This window comes from Protopterus annectens, chromosome 4.part1 (assembly GCF_019279795.1).
Source record: "Protopterus annectens isolate FY-2018-M chromosome 4.part1, PAN1.0, whole genome shotgun sequence".
Classification (NCBI taxonomy): Eukaryota; Metazoa; Chordata; order Ceratodontiformes; family Protopteridae; genus Protopterus; species Protopterus annectens.
The window spans coordinates 630,380,731-630,404,275 of NC_056734.1; the positions used below are offsets into that span (position 1 = coordinate 630,380,731).

A 23,545-nucleotide genomic window follows, 5' to 3' on the forward strand; every position below is an offset into this window, starting at 1 on the left:
GTTGATGGAGAAGTACAGAGAAGGTCAGAAGGAGTTGCATTGTGTCTTTGTGGATTTAGAGAAAGCATATGACAGGGTGCCTAGAGAGGAGTTGTGGTATTGTATGAGGAAGTCGGGAGTGTCAGAGAAGTATGTAAGAGTGGTACAGGATATGTACGAGGGTAGTGTGACAGTGGTGAGGTCTACGGTGGGAGTGACGGATGCGTTTAAGGTGGAGGTGGGATTACATCAAGGATCAGCTCTGATCCCTTTCTTATTTGCAATGGTGATGGACAGGTTGACAGACGAGATCAGACAGGAGTCCCTGTGGACTATGATGTTTGCAGAAGACATTGTGATCTGTAGTGAGAGTAGGGAACAGGTGGAGGATACCCTGGAGAGGTGGAGATATGCTCTAGAGAGAAGAGGAATGAAGGTCAGCAGGGCTAAGATAGAATATATATGTGTGAACGAGAGGGAGGACAGAGGAATGGTGAGGATGCAGGAAGTAGAAGTGGCGAAGATGAATGAGTTTAAGTGCTTGGGATTAACAGTTCAGTGGTGAGTGTGGAAGAGAGGTGGAAGGTGGAGGTGGAAGAGAGGTGAAGAAGAGAGTACAGGCAGGATGGACTGGGTGGAGAAGAGTGTCAGGAGTGATTTGTGACAGACGAGTACCAGTAAGAGTGCAAACCGGAACTAAAGCACTAAAGAAATCTAAAGTCAACCACAGTTACTTGGATGTAAACTCTTCAGGAAGCATTATCTACTGGGAAAGACATCAGAAAGGCAAAACATCATGAATGAATGAATCCAGCTCCAAGTGCTGTAGGAATAATGGAGAACTACTTCCCTAAACTGACAACAGTGAAATGACACATTAATATCATAAATGGTAACTTTGTATGACTTAATTAATTTAGAAATATTTCTGTGTAACATTATATACTTTTGTTTAATATATGTGGCTAACTGCATCTATAATTGTATAAATATCTCTGTTAATTTTTATTATATTGCCTAGCCTTTTTGTTTTCATAAAGAGATAAATTATTAAAGATATGAATGAAATTACTCATAGTTATGCACATCAGTTCCTAGCTTCAAATTCAGAACATGAAGTAAAGGAATTTGAGTCCATGTTTGAATTTATTCAATGACCTTGAGCCTCTGTATAACCCACCAAATGAATTAATGAGTAGGCTTTTATTGTTAACATCATCTTGAATGAAGCTAAACTTAATACAGCAGACGATGTGTTTTGCGATATGAACAGTACTTGTTAAAAGTGGTGTATGCAGCATATCCACAGGCTGCATAGTCAAATCCAAAGCACTTGCCTGCTGGAGAAAACAGCACATTTTCTTTGGCAGCAGTCTCATTACATCCGAGTTACGCCTTCAGGTCCATCTGCCGTTACCTCCTATTGTTCCTCTAGGCGTCATATATTACTTGTTCATATTGCAATAATAATTCCAGAAATCATGCTACATACAAGGTATCAAAATATTTTATCTTGAAGCAAACATGATGGCAAACACAATTGTATTGATATCTGACCTCTGTCATCAGTGAGTATTTGTTAGAATTGTAAGGTGATAACTTAATTTTTAAAGGCCGAGGCCACACCCACTAGGAGTTAAAGGTACACACTCAAGAGTTGTACTGGAGGGAATGAGTTCAAAGAACCCCTACTGTGTCTTTGTGAAAAAGTAGCTTTTATTGACTGGGTTCACCATGGGTAGCTTCAATCAAGTTTGTATGAGCAAACAGTATCTGCCGGTGTTTTTATTCATCTTTTTTGAAGAATGATGAAGAAGTGGATTTTCCATCCTTTCACCTATCAACAAGCTGTGACTTCTAAAAATTTCCATTTCCAGTCACTATGTCTTTCTCTAGAGTTGCAGTTAGTGATGCACCATTATACTTTTTACTGTAATGTTTGAAACGTGTCTGTGATATATCTTGTTTCATGGAAAGAAAAACAGCCATAAATTGGATGGAGTTGTATACGTTCCAGTTTTGGCAAAATAGCTAAGGTGTTTTTAAAACAAACCGCACTCCATGGCATTCAGGAATGGCGCCTTAACTGTGACCCATATGACTTGAGTTTGATCAGCAGCTGAGGTGCTGGAGGGGGTCAGGCAGGTGGAATGAGAATGAGTGGCAGTTGTCACCTTACCCATTCCAGGAGGGAGAACATGCATTTCAGCCTGCAGTCAGGAGACATTCCTCGCTGGCCAAGGGGCAGTGTTATGATTACTGGCAGATCACAAATAAGTGTGGCATGGGGAGGGGGGGGTGCTTTAGCAGAGTGATGCTGCATGTGATGAGGCCCGTGATGTCAGAAGGCTCTGCACAATTAGAGTTTCTTCCTTTCTTTATTTCTTATATGTGTTCAGAAAAATCCCCTGCCCAGCTATGTGAATGGTTCAATACTGGAATGTCCTGATCTTTTTTCCAGCCTGTTCCACCTAGCTGCTTACACTGTGAATCTTTCCTCCTTGGCCCCATGGGGAGGGACTCAGTCCAAAGGAGTAAGTCAGACAGGTGTCTGAGAGAGGCAAGGATGAAGGAGGAAAAAAGACTCTGCAACATAGCTGACGGTTAACAGGCACAGGGGAGACAAAAAATTAAAAAAAAATGTAGGCCATTGAGCTGCAGTCCCAAAGTTACAAGTACAGTTTGAGTAATCCCTGCATTTTAATATGCTTACTAGCCGGTTGATGCATGTCTTTCTAAGCATTAAGTTAAATAGTGTTGAAGCTGTTTTTCTTTGCACGAAGGATGCTTAATATAGAGTATCTCTGCATGTGTGAAAACTTGATGAGAACGGTTGCTACAAATTCAGGTATTTTCAGTACTGTAAATTATGTTTACAAATGCATTTGTTAGTGTTGCTGCCTTATAGCTCTTGACTCTAGTCCTCAGCTGGGATGTCTTTTGTGCAGAGACTGCATTTCCTCCTTGTGCCCGTGTGAGTCTTGCTGAGTGCTTCACGTTTCTGTCACACTACAAAGATGTGCCATAGGGGAATTGTCATTCTTTAAATTATGTGTGTGTGTGTGTGTGTGTGTGTGTGTGTGTGTGTGTGTGTGTGTGTGTGTGTGTGTATACGTCCTGGGTTAGTATGTCACTCAGGATTAGATTCTCAATTTGCACCCCTTGAGTGCTGGAGTAGGGCTAAGACTCTGCCAAGACCCTACATTGGATTAATCTAGTAAATGGAGAAAGAATGAATGAATAAAGATTGCTGTAATAATAAATTGTAAGCTGCAGTAATTAGCTGCTTATATATGATCAGTGTTGTATCAGTAACATATTTTTTAACACCTTGATTAAATTATCACCGAAGACTGAGGCAGACACGCATTAATATAAAATAAAATTGACCATATTAACATGTTCCCTGTGGAATACATTATATATCACATATATTCCATTCTATCGTCAGTGCAGCATTACATAAATTGCTCAATTTCTGCCTTCTGTTAAACCTCTCCCCTCCTCGTTACATTATTCTGCATGTATTGTTCCCACAGCTTCCATTTATTTCTACGTAATATGCTACTTTCCTTTTCAAAAGATCCCTAGTCTAGTTATTTTATCTTATTCAGTATTTCAAACACAGTTGGTTTAGACTTCGATTTCCATTTTCTAGTAATTTATTTTTTTTCAACAATTTTTATTTTTATTTTAATTTTACATTTATATAAAGCACAATCATTTCCATTCTTACATGACCATAAGTGAGTGTTATACATTGTAGTCAATATAGTAACATGTAAGTCATACAACATATCTATTTACACTATATACATAGATGCTTTCTCAGTCAAATCCATTGTTATAAAAACAGCACATACAATAATGATTTCAAGTCCATAGCTTTGCTGTGTGATCGTGAGTGTATTTCTAGATTCCTTTGTAACTTGTTACTATGTAGTATGTATGATGATCTGGAGTAGGGACTTCATTTGTCAGCAACCTTTGGGTCTTGGATCTGATATCAGCTCCGAGCCGGCAACTTATTATACAGCTATGGATCCGAGCTCCTAGCTCCTCCCCTCACCCATAATCCCCTGCCAACCCCAAATGACCCCAGATCTAGTTTGCCACTCTTAGGTGTGACAGCTGGATATCGAGCTCCTGGCATTTTTCAGATAAGTGACTGTTTCTGGTCAAATTAGTGTAATTTTTCATTGTTTAAACTGTGTGTGTGTTAGGTTTCCCTTTTTTTTGTTAATTCTTAAATTTTTAGAGTTAACTCTTCCCTCGCTGGTCGTTAGTGTGTGTGTGTGTGTGTGTGTGTGTGTGTTGCTTGAGTTTGGGGCCTAGCGTGCTTGTGTAATTTTATTTAGTTTGGGTTATTATGTCAGAGGCCCCAAAACCCATCTTCTCCAAGTGCACCGAGTGTGGCCATAAGCTCTCTCCGGCAGATGGCCATACTCGGTGTGTTCGGTGCCTTGGGGTTGAACACCTGTCCTCGGGATGTACCATTTGTGCAGCGTTCAACCCCAGGGCACTGAAGGAGTGGAGGTCCAAGCTGGTCCTGGCGGGACTTCTGCCCCCGGATTCGGCTTCGGCCTCTGCTACTCCCGTGGCACCTCCTCAGCCTGTGGTGGTGGCCACTCCTGCCCCCTTCCCCCGGCCGGGATTCAAACTCCCGCTAAGGCGCCGGAGGACAGGGAGGTCAGGAGGGAGAAACGGAGGGAGAAGCACCACAAGAGGCGGGCCGAGGCCTCCGCTTCGACCCCCCCCCAGCTAAGCGGGCTTCTCCCTCCACAGCTTCCCGGTCTCCTCCTCCTCGGCTCCAATCACCTTGCTTCTCCCCGGGACCCGAGGAGGAGGAGACCCGATCTCCGTCGAGGTCATAGAGGAGGCATTCCAGGCCTGCCTCTGTGGCCTCGTCGAGATCCACCTACAGCCTGTCTGATGCAGACTTGGACCGGATGATGAGAAGGTTCATCCAGGCCCAGCTGCAGATGGGAGTGCTCTTACCTCCCCCCCTTCGGGGGGGGGGGAGCTCGACACCTTTTTTTGCTCCGATAGCTCCTTCTCTGACCCGCTTCCCGGGTTCAGAGCGCTTGGAGCCGGGGGGTGGGTCGGCGCCGACAGTACTGGGTACTTCGGATCCGACCCTGCCCTCGAGTCTGTCGGTTCCACCGTGCGAGCTTCGGATCCGAGGGATTCAGTGTGCCCTCGGCTCCATCCAGGTCGGAGCACACTGGTCCCTCGGATCCGACGGTCTCGGTGCCGGTTCCGATCCCTTCATCGGATCTGAGTGGGAGTCGGCTTTCGGAGCCCAGGGAGAGCAGCTCCCCCTCGGCCTTCGATGTAGTGGAGAGGGCTCTGTCGAGAGCATCCGGACCCCCGGCCCTTGTCTCGGCTCCACCCTGCACTCCCTCTCTGCTGGGTCAGGCTTCCATCACCCGGCCACAGGGACAGCCTGCTTCGATGTCCCAGGTTGTTCCATTGGAACAGGATATTGCTGGTGAGACCTCCTCGGACAGCCCCCCCGAGGAAGTGCCTTACAAGCATAAGTGTAAGAGGAGGCATGTGGACTCCCCGAGTCCTTAACAGAGAACACGGACTTGGATGAAGGGGAAGGCTCCCCAAGGTCACCCCCTGAGGATGTCTCCTTTGGAGACATCATGGAAATGCTCAGGATCGGGGGGGGGGTGGTCTACCCCCAAGGCTTCCTCCGACGAGTCCATGTTTCTGTAGGCATTCGAAGCAGGCCCGTCTACCTCTTGGGTGTCCCCTCTGGCCGACCCCCTGGTGGACCTTATTACCACCAGGGCATGGAAGGAGCTGGACACTGTGGAGCCAGTCCCTAAATGCCCGGAGAGGATTTTGAGCCCCCCGCAGACTGGTCCCACTGGAGCAAGGGTCCCCCCTTAGATGCCATGTTGATGGCGGCAGCCACTAAGAGGGAACTAGCTCAGGAGAGCCCCTCTGTCCATCCAACGAGCAAGGAGTCCCGCTCGATGGATCGCCTTGGGAAACGGGTATTTAGTTCAGCGACCTTCTCAGTAAGGTCCCTGAACTACATGGCACATGTCATCAGGATGCAGCGAGATCTTATTAAAGAATACGCTGCTTCCCCCCCAGAGTCCATGTCGGCGGAGGACAAGCATCTGTTTCCAATATCTCTATGCGGTTGTTGTCCCACGCCACTGAGGGAGCCGCTAGAGCTAGCGGAGCGGGCCTAGTTATGAGACGCCAGGCCTGGCTCCGACATTGGGACTTCGCGGAGCCCTTTAAGGCGTCCTTTGCGAATGCCCCCTTTGATGGTTCTGCCTTGTTTGGCAAGACCGTTCGTGAGACACCTGTCCAGAACGAGAAGGACGGGAAGACGTTGTCTGCCGTCGGAGTCCGCATCTCTGCTCCCCAGATGTCCTTCTCCAAGAACTAAAAGGGACAGAAGAAGATGTGGTTCTGAAAATCGCTACATTCCCAACCTGCTCCGGACAACCAGTCCTTCCGTGGCAGAGGAGGACAGGGAGGACGCCGCCCTAGAGGCAGAAGGGCCCCGAGAAACCTTGGGTCCAGAGAATCTTTCTCTGATCGGCCCACGCAACAGCCCTGAAGGGTTGCCCAACTGCTCCATGCTGGAGGCAGTCAGGGGGCTCTTCTCGAGGCATCTGGCAGCATGGGAGTCCATCACGTCAGACCGCTGGGTGCTTCGGATCATATCCAGAGGTTACAAAATCCCAATGCAACATGTCCCCAGACTCAGGAACCTCCCCGATGTACCACCCGGTCAGAGGGAGGCTGCAGCCGCAGAAATGCAGCAGCTGCTAGAAAAAAGAGCCATCCAACCCGTCCTCCCAGACCAGCTCGGATTAGGGTTTTACTCCAGGTTCTTTCTGGTGCCAAAAAAGACGGGGGACTTGAGACCAATTCTAGACCTTTCCTTCTTGAACCTGTTGGTAACCAAGGAAAAATTCTGAATGGTCAGTCTTCAACCCATTCTCCCCCTCTTGCGGGAGAACGACTGGATGTGCTCAATAGACCTCAAGGATGCGTACTTCCACATTTTAATGGACAGACGATCCAGGAGGTTTCTCCGCTTCTGGCTGGGAGCCAGCCACTATCAGTTCAGGGTCCTTCCCTTTGGCCTCACCACAGCCCCCAGGGTGTTCACCAAAGTTTTAGCAGTGATAGCGGCCCACCTGAGACTCCAGGGAATGCAGGTCTTCCCGTACCTGGACGACTGGCTCCTAACCGCCCCAACAAGGCATCTACTCTGCTCAGCCAGAGACTTTTTTCTCTGCCTAGCCTCCCAGTTAGGCATCACGATCAATACGGACAAATCCTCCCTTGCTCCGACACAAGTGATAGAGTTCATAGGGGCCAGATTGGATACGAGAAGTCTGCGAGCCTACCTCACTTTGGAACAACTACAGAATCTGAGACTTCATGTGCGGGCCATCCTCCAGTCAGAAGCTCCACCAGCGGAATTGTTCCTGAGGGCACTGGGCTCCATGGCAGCGGCAATAATGCTTCTTCCATGCGCTTGTCTAAATATGAGGGTACTACAGTGGACCCTCCAAGTACAATGGTCCTTTCAGCTTCTTCCTCTCAATCACCCTATCTCTATCAGCAAGGCTTGCAGGAGGGCCCTGTTATGGTGGCTCCAGTCCCCAGACCTCCATTCAGGCCGACCATTCTGCGCCCCACCTCCTCTCGTCACGGTGACCACGGACGCTTCTCGCCTCGGGTGGGGGGCATTGCTCAGGCAGAACAGTCCAAGGCACGTGGAACGACACAGAGACCTCCCTGCATATCAATGTTCTGGGGATGAGGGCGGTGCTGTTAGCATTGCAAGCACTTCAGAAGCTTCTCCCCGTAGGAACTATTGCGATACAAACGGACATGTCAGTTGTCTGGTACATCAACAAACAGGGGGGAACCAGGTCTTACCCTCTCTGCCGAGAGGCCATGAGGGTGTGGGAATGGGAGATCTCCACCAACTGCTTTCTGATCACAACGCACATTCTGGGACGGGCCAACATTCTGGCGGACAAACTCAGCCGCACCATACTTTCCCCTTACGAGTGGTCTCTCAACTCCCGAGTAGCGAAGCGGATATTTGCAAAATGGGGGCAACCCTGCTGCGATCTCTTTGCCTCTCCCTCAAATACGAAATGTGACAGCTTCTTCGCTCTGATTCCCCCACCAGAGGAAGCCCCGAGAGGCGCTCAAGTGCATGCTTGGCCGCCTGGTCTACTCTATGCCTATCCTCCTCTACCCCTGATGCTAAAGCTCTTACAGAAAGCCTCTCGGTTGGGGAGCAGAATGATCCTCATTGCCCTATTCTGGCCTCGGAAAACTTGGTTTCCTTACCTGTGGTCTCACTTGGTGAATCCTCCCTGGATTCTGGATCCCAGCCCGGATCTAATATCCCATCCATCAGGCTTACCGACCCCGAATCTGGACAACCTGAAGCTGACAGCTTGGCTGCTCCAGTTCCACTCTTAATCAGGACTCCCGGCATCTCTTCACCAGTCAAAGCCATCTTGGTGGCAGTGCATAAACCTTCCACCAGGAAAGTTTACCGCAGTAAATGGAGGCGCTTTTCCGTGTGGGCGGAACATCATAATTTGGACCCCTTCATTGCTCCGTAAATGTCCGTGTTGGACTTCCTCACCGGACTTTTTCAGCAAGGGGCTAGCTGTTCGACAGTCAAGGTACAATTGGCAGCCATCTCCCATTACCATGTGGGACATGAGAAAGGTCCTTTGATATCAGCTAAACTATGTAAAACCTTCCTCAAGGGTACTTTTCTGCTCAGGCCCCCTATCAAAGAAGCCGTACCCCCTTGGGATCTATCACTAATTCTTCAAGCATTGACTGCTTCACCCTTTGAACCAGCTGCCTCGGCCGAACTTAAATATCTGTCTTGGAAAACAGCATTCCTGGTAGCCATCACTTCAGCAAAAAGAGTTTTGGAACTTCAAGCGCTTTCCGTGAAACACCCTTACTTGGTTTTTCATCAGGATAGAGTGTACCTCAGGACCAATCCCTCCTTCCTACCCAAGGTGGCCTCAGAAACCAATATCAATCAGTCCATCAACCTACCAGTTTTCTTTCCTAATTATCAAAATAAAGGAGAGTACAAGCTGCATTCTTTAGATGTGAACAGGCAGCTGCGTTTCTATATTCATAGGACTGCTGGTCACAGACAATCCGATCAGCTGTTCATTTCCTTTGCCAAATTCAGTTTGGGTAAAGCCGTTTCGAAAGTCACCTTATCACACTGGATTTCCCAATGTATTCTTCTAGCTTATGAAACTTCTGGGAGGCCCGCACCTCAGGGAGTCCGTGCACATTCCACTTGCTCCATATCTACTTCTGCTGCCTTTAGATCTAGAGTTCCCTTGGATGATATTTGCTCGGCAGCCACTTGGGCCTCATCTCATACCTTTATCAACCACTACAAACTGGACGTCATTTCCAGAGGAAGAGCATCCTTTGGCTCTGCAGTGCTCCGGAACATCCTTTCATGATGGCCGCCCAAGATTCAGGTAGCTGGGGACTCTGTCCCAAAGGTTGCTGACAAATGAAGTCCCTACTCCAGATTAAGAAGTTATGTACTCACCATAACGTTCCATCTGAGTATGTGGCTTCATTTGTCTGCAACCATCCCCCCTCCTTTCCTCTGGCCTTCAGAAGAGTTAGTTTTGTTTGTATTATCCTGCTTTTTCCTGTTGGGATACCTTTCCAGGTATATGTAGGAGGGCAAACTTGATCTGAGGTCATTTGAGGTTGGCAGGGGATTATGGGTGAGGGGAGGAGCTAGGAGCTCGGATCCATAGCTGTATAATAAGTTGCCGGCTCGGATCCGATATCTGATCCAAGACCTAAAGGTTGCAGACAAATGAAGCCACCTACTCAGATGGAACGTTATGGTGAGTACATAACTTCTTATTTTATGCTAATATAATGTTAAAGATTTGTTCCCAAATTTCTCGGGCTTTCATATTTTTGTTTCTTTTATCCATTACTATTTTAAGAGCTAGAAGATGTTGTTTTATAGCTATTTTTTTAATCCCTCCCAAGAGGTATTTATAGGGTCTAACCATTTGAGAGCTATGTATAGCTTCATTAGTAAGAAAATTATTATAAGTATATTTGTTGTTTTCCTGACATGCCAAATAGGATAATATGTTGAAGGGTAAATTCCCCATGTTAGTGTTAATGTCTGATCCCATTTTTTGTAGTTATAACTTGAGGGAATTCCAGAGTTTGTACATACATTTACAACTCCAAAATATATGCAGTAGGTCTGCTACCTGGTCCTTACAGTGTGGACAGTAAGGAGATTTTGATGCATTGAATTTGTGGAGTATTGCAGGTGTGAAATATGCATTATTTTTTATCATGAGCTGCATGTATGACAGTTTTTAAAGGGGTATAATTTTCAGTGTTAGATTGATTGCTTGACTTATTTGCTGGTCGTCTCTGGATGGTTTTAATTTTCTCCAATAGTTAGAGAAAACGAGGTCCTTCTAAAATTTCATTTTGCTTATCATTTTATATGAGTTAGATATTCATAGGTTCATAGGTTAGTACTAGGCTAACTGCCCTTGCGAGCCATTTTAAGCCTAGCCAATTATCCCTTGTGAGACTCAAACCCTGTACCTTGTGTTTGTAAGGCAAACACCTTAACCATTATTGTTTTCCTTGTAAGAATAGTCTTCCAGAGTAGAGTGCAGTTTTCTATGTCACTATTAATTATAGTAAAGTTTTGGAGGTAGCTGGAACACAACTCTTTAATTTGTCTTAGAATTATTATATATGATTTGGGTAGGTTTAGGTTACTCCTCATTTCTTGGGTTGTACAGTTAAGGTATGGGTAGATATCTTGGACTGTTTTGTCCTTTAATCGAGGAAAGGAGTCAAGGTCTAGTATCATGTTATTTATTTTTAGATTTGGATTTTTATGGAGGGGTTGTATTGTTACCATAGCTTGCCCAAGGTTTAAGGAATGAAAACGTTTCTGTGTTATATTTATAGAATGTTTTAAGGGATCTATAATGTTGTAGGCTTATAAATCTTTTTTGTTTAAAAAGGGAAGCACTTTGGGATTGATGCCTAGTGCTTTGACGTGCCTATAAAATATTGTCACCCAAGGAGGTGACCAAGTTTTCATTGTTGGGTTGTTTTCTGCTATTCTCAATATTCTGTTAGTGTTGATAATAGAGTTGTAAGTTTTAAAATCTGGCAGGTTCAGACCCCCTTTGCTTTGGAGAAGCGTTAGTTTTTGATACGAGATTCTGTTTTTTTGGGTTCCCATATCAATTTAGCTAGTAAGGTATGAATTTGTTTGAAGAATTTATTGTGTATAGTTACCTGTGATGTCATGAATATATATGTTAGTCTAGGTAATATGTTCATTTTGATTGACACTCTGGCCAGGAATGGTAGCTTAAGGTTATTCCACCTTTTACAGTCTTGCATTATACTTTGCCATTTAAGACTTATGTTATGCTGGTAGAATTCCTTGTTAGTCTGGAAGAAAGTAATTCCCAGATATTTGGTTTCTTCTTTAATTTTTATTGTATTTATTAGTGGTATTAATGAGATAAGTTTGGGTGGCCTTAAGGGGAATATATTAGCTTTATTGAGGTTTAATTTGTAGTTAGACATGATTGAAAATTGTTCAATTGCAGCTAATATTTTGGTTATGTCTGAGTTTGGTGTAGTGAAGTATATGTTCAGATAATCTGCGAAGGTGGTGAGATGTACTTTGAAGTTATGTGTTGGGGGGGTTATGATATGTGTTTTGTTTAATATAAAGAAACAGGGGTTCTAGGTATATGTTGAATAAAAAGGGCGGTAACGGACATCCTTGTCTTGTTCCGTTTTTATCATAACTCTATTTGACCATGTTTTATTTATATATATATATATATATATATATATATATATATATAGGGATGTGTATGGATTGCTATAGAGAATTTGAATGATCTGAATAAAATTGATAGGTATTGCTTTGTGGGCATTTACTACCATTGCATAGATATTAATATTCCTCTGATTTGCAAAGGCTATAGGTTTTTTAATCTATTTGTGAGTATTGAAGTCAAGATCTTTGTATCTATATTTAAGAGGGAGATGGGTCTGTAACTGGGTTTTTGGGGTCTGCATGCTCTGTTAATAAGAAAATAGTTTTGGAGGCGTTGAAGTGTATATCATTTATGTTGTTATTTATTATATAGTTCAGCACATAGTACAGTAGTTTAGCAATTAGGGGAGTGAAAGTTTTATAAAATTCTGAAGTATGTCCATCCGGTCCTGGGGTCTTATGTGATTTTAAATATTTAACTGTTATGCTTATCTCATTGATGAAAATAGGTTCCGTTAGTCTTTTTTGTTGATCAAAATCTAGTTTAGGAAATTTTAGTTTTTGAAGAAAACGCTCTCTATCTTCCTTAGAGGTTTGTAATGTTTGTTCTCCATAGATTTGAGAATATATTTGCTCGAATACTTTGATAATGTCTTCATTTCTTGTGTAGTTTTTGTCCCTGTGATTTATTTCTGATATATTTGAGGTGGTTTTATGTTGAGTGATTATTCTGGCCAAGGCTCTGGATGGTATTTGGGCTTCCTCTGCGTAATTAGCCAACATTCTTACTTCATAGAATGACAGATTTCTGGTTTCTTACCTATAGAGGTCTCTTTGTAGTTTTAGGAGATCAACTTCAGTTTGGTTATTAGGGTTACTTAGTAGTGTTCTTTCAAGTTGTTCTATTTTCCCTTTCAATGTATACTCTTCTTTTAGTTGTATTTTTTTTATAATATGCTGCTTTTTTGATGAATATTCCTCGGATTTGTGTTTTTTGCCGCAGCCGATTCTATGTCTATTGGGACTTGGGATCTGGAGATATTTGCAAGGGATGTCTTTAGTATTTCTTCAACTTCTTTTATTACATCTATTTTGATGAGCAGATTAGGATTCAATGACCAGTTATGACCTTTATTTGCTGTGAGTAATTGATTTTTTTTTTTGCTTACACCAGAATTGAGCTTAAGAGGACCCTGCTGTGTCTGGGTAGTTCAGATCCTGTGTTCCTGCTCAAAAGAATCATTTCCTTAGTTGCACCCATTTCTCATCCAATATTTCTGACAGAGTATTCTGTAGGGGATTTTTAAAATCTGCCAACTCATTGTACTCCCAAAATATGTTTTCAGTTACCCCTTTCTTCCCTATCACACCTCCAACATTTGTCATCTGCCTCAGGAAAAGTTCTTTGAAGTCTGCGTGGGGTATGTGAATAAATATGTAAACACTTTCAAGCAAAAATCCTAAACCTTCTGGACTTGGCTGCATACTTGCGAGCCATACATATGCCTTCCCATTGTTTCCTTGTAAACTGCTTATCCTTTCTCCCTGTTTTCAATCCTTTCTAACCTCCTTCGGTTGATTCTTATAGTTATCGTGGAATATCTTGTATGCCCTATTTAATTATCCCCTTTTAACAGCAGTTCTGTTCTAGATTCAACTAATAACTCTACCAGAGCAGGTCTTCACTTAGGATTCCTCTATCCCTTTCTCTTTGCCCGTACTCTGATATCAATTTCTGGTTGGAAAGGCTGTCTCTAGCCTGCAGTCCAAATGCCTTCTTAGCCTCATCCCATTCATTTAATTTCTCTCACTGATTATTTGCTCCCGATACCTTGATTCCTTTGCCAGTCCTCTCCAGTAAATTCCAGCCCTCTCTTGCCTGTTTTCTGCACCCCTTAAAGTCATCCCCATCGGCAAAATCTCTTTTTTTCCATTGTTGTGTTGAACCTCTTCCAAGAACACTTTCTGACACTTTATGAATATAATATTCTGTATGAATGTTATTATTTTCCTTAAAGATTTGCATCCAAAATCTTACTCTCTTTCCTAATTCCTTGAATTTCCCCCTGCTTCCTCAACTTCCTATTCCACCTTGAATTACAGCCTTCTACTTGTGTTATGTGTATGAACCTTAATTGTGTAGCTCTAAAATTTCCCTTCAAATCAGGTAATCCTAGACCACCTTGTTCTGTTAGAAAGATCAACTCATGTGGCCCTCTTCCCCTCCGAGATAAATTCCTTCAACTCTTAATTATTGTCATGTCCATAAGTTCTCCTGTGGTTGATAAAAGTATTCCTGACCTGTAAATAGAACTAAAGGGACTAAAAACATTTTCACTGCTTATATCTTACTATACATATCCATAAACAAGAGCTGCCATTTTCTCAGTTTTTGTAATATATTTTGTGTAGTCTCTTCCCACATATCCCCAGCTGCCATTACAGAAACCTTTTCAATCCATAGTTTTAAATATTTCATGTTATCATGTACCCATAGTGGGTACCACTGAACCAATTCATGTGTGGACACACAACCCATAGCCACAACCTTTGCTTTATCCTTATCAACTCGAAAAGACTTGAAACCATCTCAAAATGTTCTACAACACAAATATGCCCCTTTCTGGATCCACCAGATACAAAATAACATCATCTGCAAACAAAGCCAACTTTTCTTGATTACCATGACAATTATATCCTTGAAATTCTGAGTTCCTTATTTTCTTTGCCAGTGGTTGTAAATATAAAGCAAATAACAAAGGGTAAAGAGGTTACTCCTGCCTTGTTCTTCTGTTCAAACACAACATATCGGTGAGGAACCCACCACTTTAATTCTTGCCTCTGATACATTCAGTGACACAGTGTGACTTAAAGTTTGCATTTTTAATTTTGAAACAAAAAGTTTTGAACTGTTTATTTGCTTTAAGGATGTGTATATATAATCAGAGTAACAAATAATGCAGGTTTTGTGTATTGTGAGGTAGAATTCTTTGACAAACTATAGCAACAGCCATGTTACAGGACAATAACACAAACACTTCTGATCAATCAAACTGTGTTATCAGCAGGTGAATTATTTTGACAGACTTCTCTGGATTTTGTCTTCTTTAACTCCTCATATTGCATTTCTAAGATAAGTAATGCATTCTTTTAAATTCTTACAGAATAATAACAGTATAGCAAACCAATCCAAGATAGTGATTTGTCTTTTTTAAATGAGTTCTTGATCAGGAGTTTTGTAATGGTAATTTAAGTAATTGATAAATCCAGAATGATTTTAACAGCAGCTTTAAAGAGCACCTGTTTACTTTCCTTATGGTAATATTCTGTAGTGCTTTCGCAGAATGCTGCTAGTTTTAAGACATGTTAGTAAGAGCAGTATTTAATAAATTTATCCAGATGAATTCAGGCAATTATTTCAATCTGTGTTCTGAATTCTAACTGCAAATCCTCAATAAAAGGATAAAGTATACATTCTTTGTTATGTGATATTATCAGAAATATTTATGAAAGCACACACTGAAATTCAGGAGAGACGGTGTTAAAGACTTATTTGCTGGGCATCTATATCTCAGTATTGGTAGTAAGTAAGAATTTTGTGTAAATGCTTGTTTTTGATGTTATTTCTAGGGCAAAAATCACAAGAAGAAGATACGGAATTATAATGCCACAAACTGTTACTCAACCTCAACTCCAACAAATCCACCAGATGAGTCTTCCGCTTCAGTGCAACAACCTTTAACTGCCATTGCACCAACACCTCCGGTAGGAAAAATGTTCAAAACAGTTACCAAGGACACTGCCTTCTCATTTTCAGATGCTAATATATATATATATATATATATATATATATATATATGTATATATATATATATATATATATATATATATATATATATTTTTTTTTGTGTGTTATAGACTGTACTTGTTATACTCTTGTATATACAGTACTGATTGCCATATTTAATTATCATTTTATTTATTTTTTTATTACTACATCCCTGGTGTATCCTCATTCTTTTTTGTATCCTATGTATTCCACTAAACTTCTTAAAGCATAACTGGTGAGCTGGCCAGCTTGCTGGTTCACTGAAGGGAATGGCCTACCCTCTCTCCCCAGGCGTACCCTCTGTACTGTCTGGCAATGCCTCAGAGTCTGCGACTGCAACTTTCTGAAAGAAAGTATGCATCACCATACTAGTTTCTCCTTGGCTACATAGTGCAGTCACACTACAGTAGCACAAGCTCAGCCAGCTCAGAGTTCCAATGGGTGAACACCTAGTGCACCCAGTAAGTGTCAGTGGCCAGTCACTCCTATCCTCCCCAACCAGCTCTTACAGGGACTAGAGCCGCTAGTTAGAGTTGGGTCACCTGTAGCGTAATCGGGCTTTAACTCTGTGTTCCAATTTATATATATATATATATATATATATATATATATATATATATATATATACTTTTTAATTACATCTATGCTGCTGTTTTATTTGATGTTATCTAACTCTCTGGAGTTTTCTCCCCAAGCCTGCGCTGAAAATGGATATTTATTACCCAGTCAGACTTTCCAGGTAAACAAATGCCAATAAAAATAAATAAATAAGTAAATAACATGTAACAGTGGCATCCCCAAGGTACTTGAATAAATCCATAAGTGTGTTTGAGAGATGCTTAGGGTAAAGAACAGTATTGTACCTATTTCAGTGCTATTGCTTTTATTTATATATGTATGTTGAGCTGAGTGAGCAAGGAGCGGTAAGGGAGTAAAGCGTGTTATGAGAGAGATTTATAAGTAATAAGATGTAATTATAAGAAGTAATAAGCTTAGCTGAGGAAGAGGGATGGTGCATTCAGAACAGGTTACCTGTGTATGACAACTATTGCATAATGAAAGCAGTTGCCATAGTGTCCTCATCATATCTGTTGTGTTTCTTAAAGGTTTATCTGAAGAGCTGATCTTGCCAAAAGTTAGAAGCACTTGTATTTTTTTTTCTTTAGTATATTTGCAAGGTTGGTGTGGGAAAGGAATCTTTTTGTAATCTTCTTTGGAAGACAGGAAGTAGTAACACAAAGGAGACTTCTACAATTGAATGCATAATGGTTGCACATAGTTTTGGCACACATTTTGGTTTTCTGTTTGAATAAATTGTGTGTGAATTGGAGATTTTCAAGTAATTTTTGGTAAACAGCTCATTAGCTCACATTAATTTAAATGTCAAGGTTAATGAAGTTTGTTTCTATTGTGATATTGTTGTATGAGCTAGATTATTATCAAGAGAAACTATTACCATTAAAACTGTCCTACATAGTTGAGATGTATAATTTTATGCCACTGTATATACAATATGAAAGGTGATTGGATTCCACTTGAGGTACTGTTCTCACTGTACATTTTTCCATTCACTTCAGCTGACCCATTTATTCTAGAAGACGTAAAGGTAATGGCCTTGCTGTTACCCAAAGCCTTTTGAGCTGTCTTTAGTGTCTCAGTACCCAGTCCATTCCTTGTCATATCTCTAATTCTATAGGTAAGATTCAGAGGGCTAGCTAGGGTGCGGTGAATCGGGTAGCCAACTCAGGTGCACGATATTAGGGGACGCAATCTTCATTGTCAGCTTTCATTTTATGAATGCTGGTAGTGAATTTGAAGAAGTGCCACAGTGCTCCATGTTTAGTGTAGTTCATTATGCATTTGTGGTCAGGGATGAAGTGCTAAATGCTCCCTGTTAGTGCAAGCTGCTTGCTACACCTTTAGCAAGCAGTTTGCTGTTTTTTGGACCTCAAGTATGTGGTGAGGTCTTTATTTTTTTTTTATTCAGTTTAAAGTTGAAGGGTGCACCAGAGTGGGGAATGGCCCTGGATGCCAAAAAAGCTAGCTAGCTCTTTGGGAAGACAAACTGAATATGCCTGAAAAAGCAATTGGTATGTACTCAAGATTGCAGAAGAGTATCAGATGAATTCATTTAATTGGGTATGCTGCTGCTTCTTCTGTAGCTGGCATTTCATCTTTGTGTTTCTTCAGGAGAAGGCATATTGGAACAGAGGAGAAAGCACAAGTGGGAATACACATACTTGGGTGCAGAAGCATAGATAGTGTGGGGTTAAGGGTGCAGCTGCCCTGGTTGCACGGTGTTAGGGGGTGTGATTGGCATTTGCCGATGGGACGGTATTACAGTACCTACATTCAAAAATGCAGAACGGTACCTTATTGGTGGTCAGGGCTGAATGGCTTTAAGGGTAGTATTGTAACTGTATGAAGCTACTTGTTAAATTTGTAACAAGCAGCTTGCTACAGTTTCATACCAAAAAGACCTTTTTATTTTGGTCCTCAGCTTGGACAGAGGAGGATAATTTTTTGGGTTCTCAGTGTTGAGTTGAGGGGTGCCTGCCAGATTGGGGAACTGCACTGGATGCTAGAATAGCTAGCTACAGCTCTGCTTAGATAATTACTGCACAAATTACGTTTCCAGGTGCACCCAATAAAACACAGGAATGGGAAAAGACAAAGTTTCACAGGTGCAGAAAACCTCAAAATTACTTAACTGAAAAGAAAAGTTTACCTGTGTCACTGAAAATGTAAGCTAAAGCTTCTTGTGTCTATAATTTCATTAGGTATTACCACTTCCTTATCTATGTATGAAATTACTGAGCATGGGGGAAGCACTGTACATTCAACTATAAAATTAGTGGTAATCTCCGTTTGGCTCTAAATGCACTTTTATCCTAAGTGTGATTTTAGTGTAAGAATTTATAATGACAGAAGTACAGTTCAAAATATCTGCTAAGTTTACATATAGGATTGGATTAAGGGTGGGACTTAATTTAGTATTAAGATTAGACATAGATGTTTGGTTGGGTCTATATTAGTTTATCAAAACTCCAATTTCATGAATTCATCGACCCCTATTCAGTGAACGTCCTTTTATTGAACGTTCAGATCAGCGAACGTTTTTCCAAGGGTACTGAGTTACTTGGCCAACATATGGAAATTTGCCCTTTTCCCAACTGTAGTGCAGTCTTGGAGTTGGTATAAATAAGTAGGGGGTGTGTGGGGGGGCACAGTCCCTTACACTGAGGGGTGTAGGGGCATAGCCCCTCACTTTAGTAGGTTTGTTATACTGAGGTGTGTATCACTTGGTATATTGGTGTACTAAATTAGTTACATAAGAAAACGTTTGATGATTTGAGCGTTCGATAAAAGGGTAGTTTGCTAAAAAGGGTTTGATGAATAGGTAATCATGGAACTGGAGTTTCGATGAAATAGTATAGACCCGTTTGGTTTGTTTTAGGTTTAGGATTAGATTTGGATTAAAGTTTAGAATTATGGTTACATTTATTGGAATTTATGGTTAGCATCTGATTCAAAATTAAGCGACAGAGACTGACCTAGAATGACCATTTCGACTTAAGAACAGAGCTAGAGCTAGGGTCAGGGCTAAGTTATTATTATAATTAAAATTAGAACTAGGGATAGATGTGACATTAGTGCTGGTGTTAAGATTAGAAATTCTACTAGAATTCCATTTATTTTCTGCAGATTAAGAGTTGGATTTAGAGTTACAGGGACAAGATTAGGTTAGAGTTAGTACTAGGTGAATGTTATTGTAAGATTAGTGTGTATGTGCATGTTTGTGAGTACGTGTGTGTGTGTGTGTGTGTGTGTGTGTGTGTTCCTGTTTTAATGCTGCTAGACAGAATACAGAGTTAGGCTCTAACTGAACACTAATGTTAGATTTCCTCATATCTGGCAGTGAAATAGAATGCTATTTAGTGCATTAACACTTTGCAACAAATTTCCCTCTTCTGTAAGATTTTTTTGTTATTTATGCAGATTAACATGGATGAGGCATAGTTGAGCATACTGAGAAAAGCATATTTTTTACTCTGGCCCAGCTTGTATGTAGTTGCTCAGTATTAGATTGCTTGCGTAATACTTGGTCAGGCTTTATAATTTAAGGAAGTAACTGTTCATGTGTTGGTGCTTGAACGGTATTTTTAATGCTGTCTGAGATGGTAGCAGTTCACATTGATATGCTTGACTAGTACAACATACCACAATTTCTTTCTTTACACTTCACAACTTCACAGGTCCTACGTATGCCATAAACAAACACACACACACACACACACACACACACACACACACACACACACACACACACACCTTTTTCAAACTCTGCATCTTATACCATGTATACATGAGTATATCTGTGTTGAACACCCTTTTCATTGAATCATAAATGATGAAAGAAATGAATTGAAAACACATCCTGTTGAATCACGTTTCATAAAAAGGTTCAAAGTTTTTTTTTTCCCCACAGGAGAGCAAGCCCCACTGCATCTCCCCATGTTGTGAGGTTTACCCCAAAACTCCAGTTTCTTAAATACATGGACTCCATGGTTGCAAGATCATAAAGAAAAGAGACAATAGTGTATCATTGCTTGTGCAACAACACAAACATTTGAGAATCGGGAGGTACAGCATGAGAGTGAGAATTGTCAATGTGCAACTGGACTTCTAGAATCACTTGTATTGCAATTCCTATGATCTTATGAATCATTCAGGAATACTGATTTACAGTTCTCAAATAAATAAAATTCAGTTTTCATGAGATGAAATCCTGGCATTATACCCATAATTGTTGTGTAATTTTTGATCTCTACGGGGATTTCTTTATGACTTTTCAGTTTATGTGCAAAATTAAAGCAAATTATATGGGCAGAACACTTATTAATTCAGTAAGCTTGGTAGGATTATAAGCAACAAATATGAAAAGAAATGCAAATTATGGTGAATGAAAAATTGGGCCTAAACTGCAAAATTTCATGAAAATTCCATACTTTTCCAATACTAAGACAGTCCACATTTGGTTTTACTGGTATTTTCCTGGGAAAATGGAAAATCAAGGTTCCTGCATATGATCATAAACCATCCCAGCAATCATTGTCTATAGTCTTCTAGAGTTTTCTGTGAATTGTGATTCAGCAACGTATGCTTTCAGTAAAATGAGTTCTCAATGATTTGTAATTTAGTGAAATGCATGGTAACCATATATTAAGTTATCTAATATTTATATAAAACATGCAGTATGCCAGTTGGACACTCTGACTTGTCCATAGGCGTGAGTGTGCATGCATCTATGTGATGTGGAAAAACAACTGTGGCAGGGTTGGCCAAGCAACCTGGCAGTATGAACATTGGCTATAGATGATTGTCAATGCTGATGTGACATCCCGACCCCATGTGTAAAAATGGGAAAAAGGGTTTGTGGAATATATATATCAAATTATATTTATAGTGACGTTGAGCTGAATAAGTTGTATGTTAGACTTTGAAATGTGCCTTTCGAATGAGAAGTTCCCAAGGGGTGATAACATCCTGGACAAGGTGTAGATAAACCTAAAGAAAGCCTTTAAGGCAGTGCATCTTCCACAGATGTGAAACTCTGACCATTATACCATTTTGCTATCGCCAGCTTACAAACCTGCACTGGTTAGAGAGATACCCACAAAGAAACAAATCAGCGTATAGCCCGAGGGGCCTATGGAGGCCCTCCAAGACTGCTTTGAAAGAACCAACTGGGATATGTTCAAGGAGGCAGCCACAGTGAATTAGCATCTGAACATTGATGAATACACTGAGATAGTGATGGGATACATTTCAAACTGTACTAATGGGGTAACAAATACCAGGAATATCATTATTAGAGCTAACCAGAAGCCATGGCTGACCCCTAAGGTATATGAGCTTCTGAAGGAGAGAAACACAAAGCAGCCCTAAGTGTAGCAAGAGGTAATCTGAGGAGGGGTATAAAGGAGGCTGAGTGAGTATGGCAGAAAAGTACAGAGCCACTTTGAAGACATGAAGGCTGCAAAGAGACTATGGCAAGGCATACAGGAGATCACTGACTACAAAATAAGATCAGCACAGTGTGAGGACAGCATCAAATTCCTAGACAATTTGAACATCTTCTTTAGAAGATTTGATGAAAGCAACAACAGGTTGACAATAAAGCTACCCACTAATGAGAAGGATGCAATACTCCGCCTCAGAACAGAGGAGGTAAGAAGAGAGCTAAGGAGAGTGAACCCCAGGAAGGCTGCTGGCCCAGACAACATACTGGGCAAGGTGTTAAAAGGCTGTTCTGATTAACTATGCACAGTGCTCAAGGAAATATTTAGCACCTCTCTTGTCATGGCAAAAGTACCCTCTTGCTACAAGGAAACTAACATTGTCCCACTACCCAAGAAAGCCACTCCCTCTAGCCCTAATGACTACAGACTGGTTACTCTGACATCCACTGTTATGAAATGTCTTGAGCAGCTGATCAGAAAGTATCTTTCATCGTGCCTACCTCCTGATTCTGACCCTCTGCATTTTGCGTACAGAGCTAACCGTTCCACGGCTGATGCCATATCGGTAGCATGACACCTCTCCCTTGAGCATTTAGAGGACAACGACAACTATGTGAGGATGCTGTTCATAGACTTCAGCTCTGTATTTAATACGGTGGTACTAATGCAGCTGATCGAAAAACTGGCACATTTAGGAATCAGTAAACATCTCTGTAACTGGATCCCGGACTTCCTGATTGAGAGACCACAGAGGGTGTATTCAGGTAAGAACATATCAAAATGCATCACAGTTAACAATGGGGTTCCATAGGGGTGTGTTCTCAGCCCACTGTTATTCACCATCCTGACCCACCACTGCTGTGCTAAGCACAAGTCCAACCATATCCTAAAGTTTGCTGATGACACCACAGTCATGGAACTCATCACAAAGGAGGATGAAAGGGTGTACAGCGAGGAGGTGGCATCTCTCATCAGTTGGTGTGAGGGGAACAACCTTGACCTGAATGTAAGCAAGACTAAAGAGATCATCATTGACTTCAGGAAAAGGAGAACAAACCACCCAGTTCTTAGGATCAATGGTGAGAGTGTGGAGAGGGTTAAGAGTACGAAATTCCTGGATGTGCACATATCAGAGGATCTCTTGTGGTCGGGGAAACACCAGCCAACTAGTCAAAAAAGTGCAGCAACGGTTCCACTTTTTACGAAGGCTGAAAAAAACTAAGCTTCCTCCTCATATTCTCTCTACCTTCTATAGAGGTGCAGTAGATACCATCCTCACCTGCAACTTCACAGTGTGGTTGGGAAGCTGCACAGTTACAGAAAGGCGGGCGCTACAAAAAGTGGTAAGGGTTGCAGAGAAGGTAACAGATTCTACTCTTGCATCGATACATCTTTATTCTGCAAGAGGCATGTGACAGCCAATCAAAATAATACAGGACAACAAGCATCCTGCGCATGGACTTTTAAGCATCTGGCATCAAGCAAGAGATATCGCAGCATCTCCTGCAGGACTACAAGATTCAGAAACAGTTTTGATCCTACAATGATTAGACTTCTGAACTTGGCACTAGTCCCAGGGGTCTGGACACACAAGTCAATTTTTATTTATTTGTGCAATATATACTTACATATATTCCAAGTAAGTGCAATATGTATTTATTATATCCATAGTCAGTATTATTTAACTCACTCAAGTACAAAATTAGACAAATAACTTGGGCATTTCAAAAGCTGTTTTGTTTTACTTTAAAGAGGGTAGTTAATTTAACTCAGGGGAGGGTATTCTTACCATATATAAGTGTTGGTAAATGCTCTTTCTTGCACGTTTTGGGAGTAGTATTGTATTTGTTAGTTATG

At 41.5% G+C, this 23,545-nt stretch overlaps 1 protein-coding gene across 1 annotated transcript in view; it reads left to right on the forward strand.

The window, feature by feature from the left end:
- Positions 1-23,545, forward strand: part of ZMAT3 (zinc finger matrin-type 3) — an 808,181-nt gene that overhangs the window by 316,269 nt on the left and 468,367 nt on the right. The window contains exon 3 of the mRNA XM_044070445.1: positions 15,467-15,601. Coding sequence (XP_043926380.1) covers positions 15,467-15,601 — 135 coding nt within the window. The remainder of the gene's footprint in view (positions 1-15,466; positions 15,602-23,545) is intronic.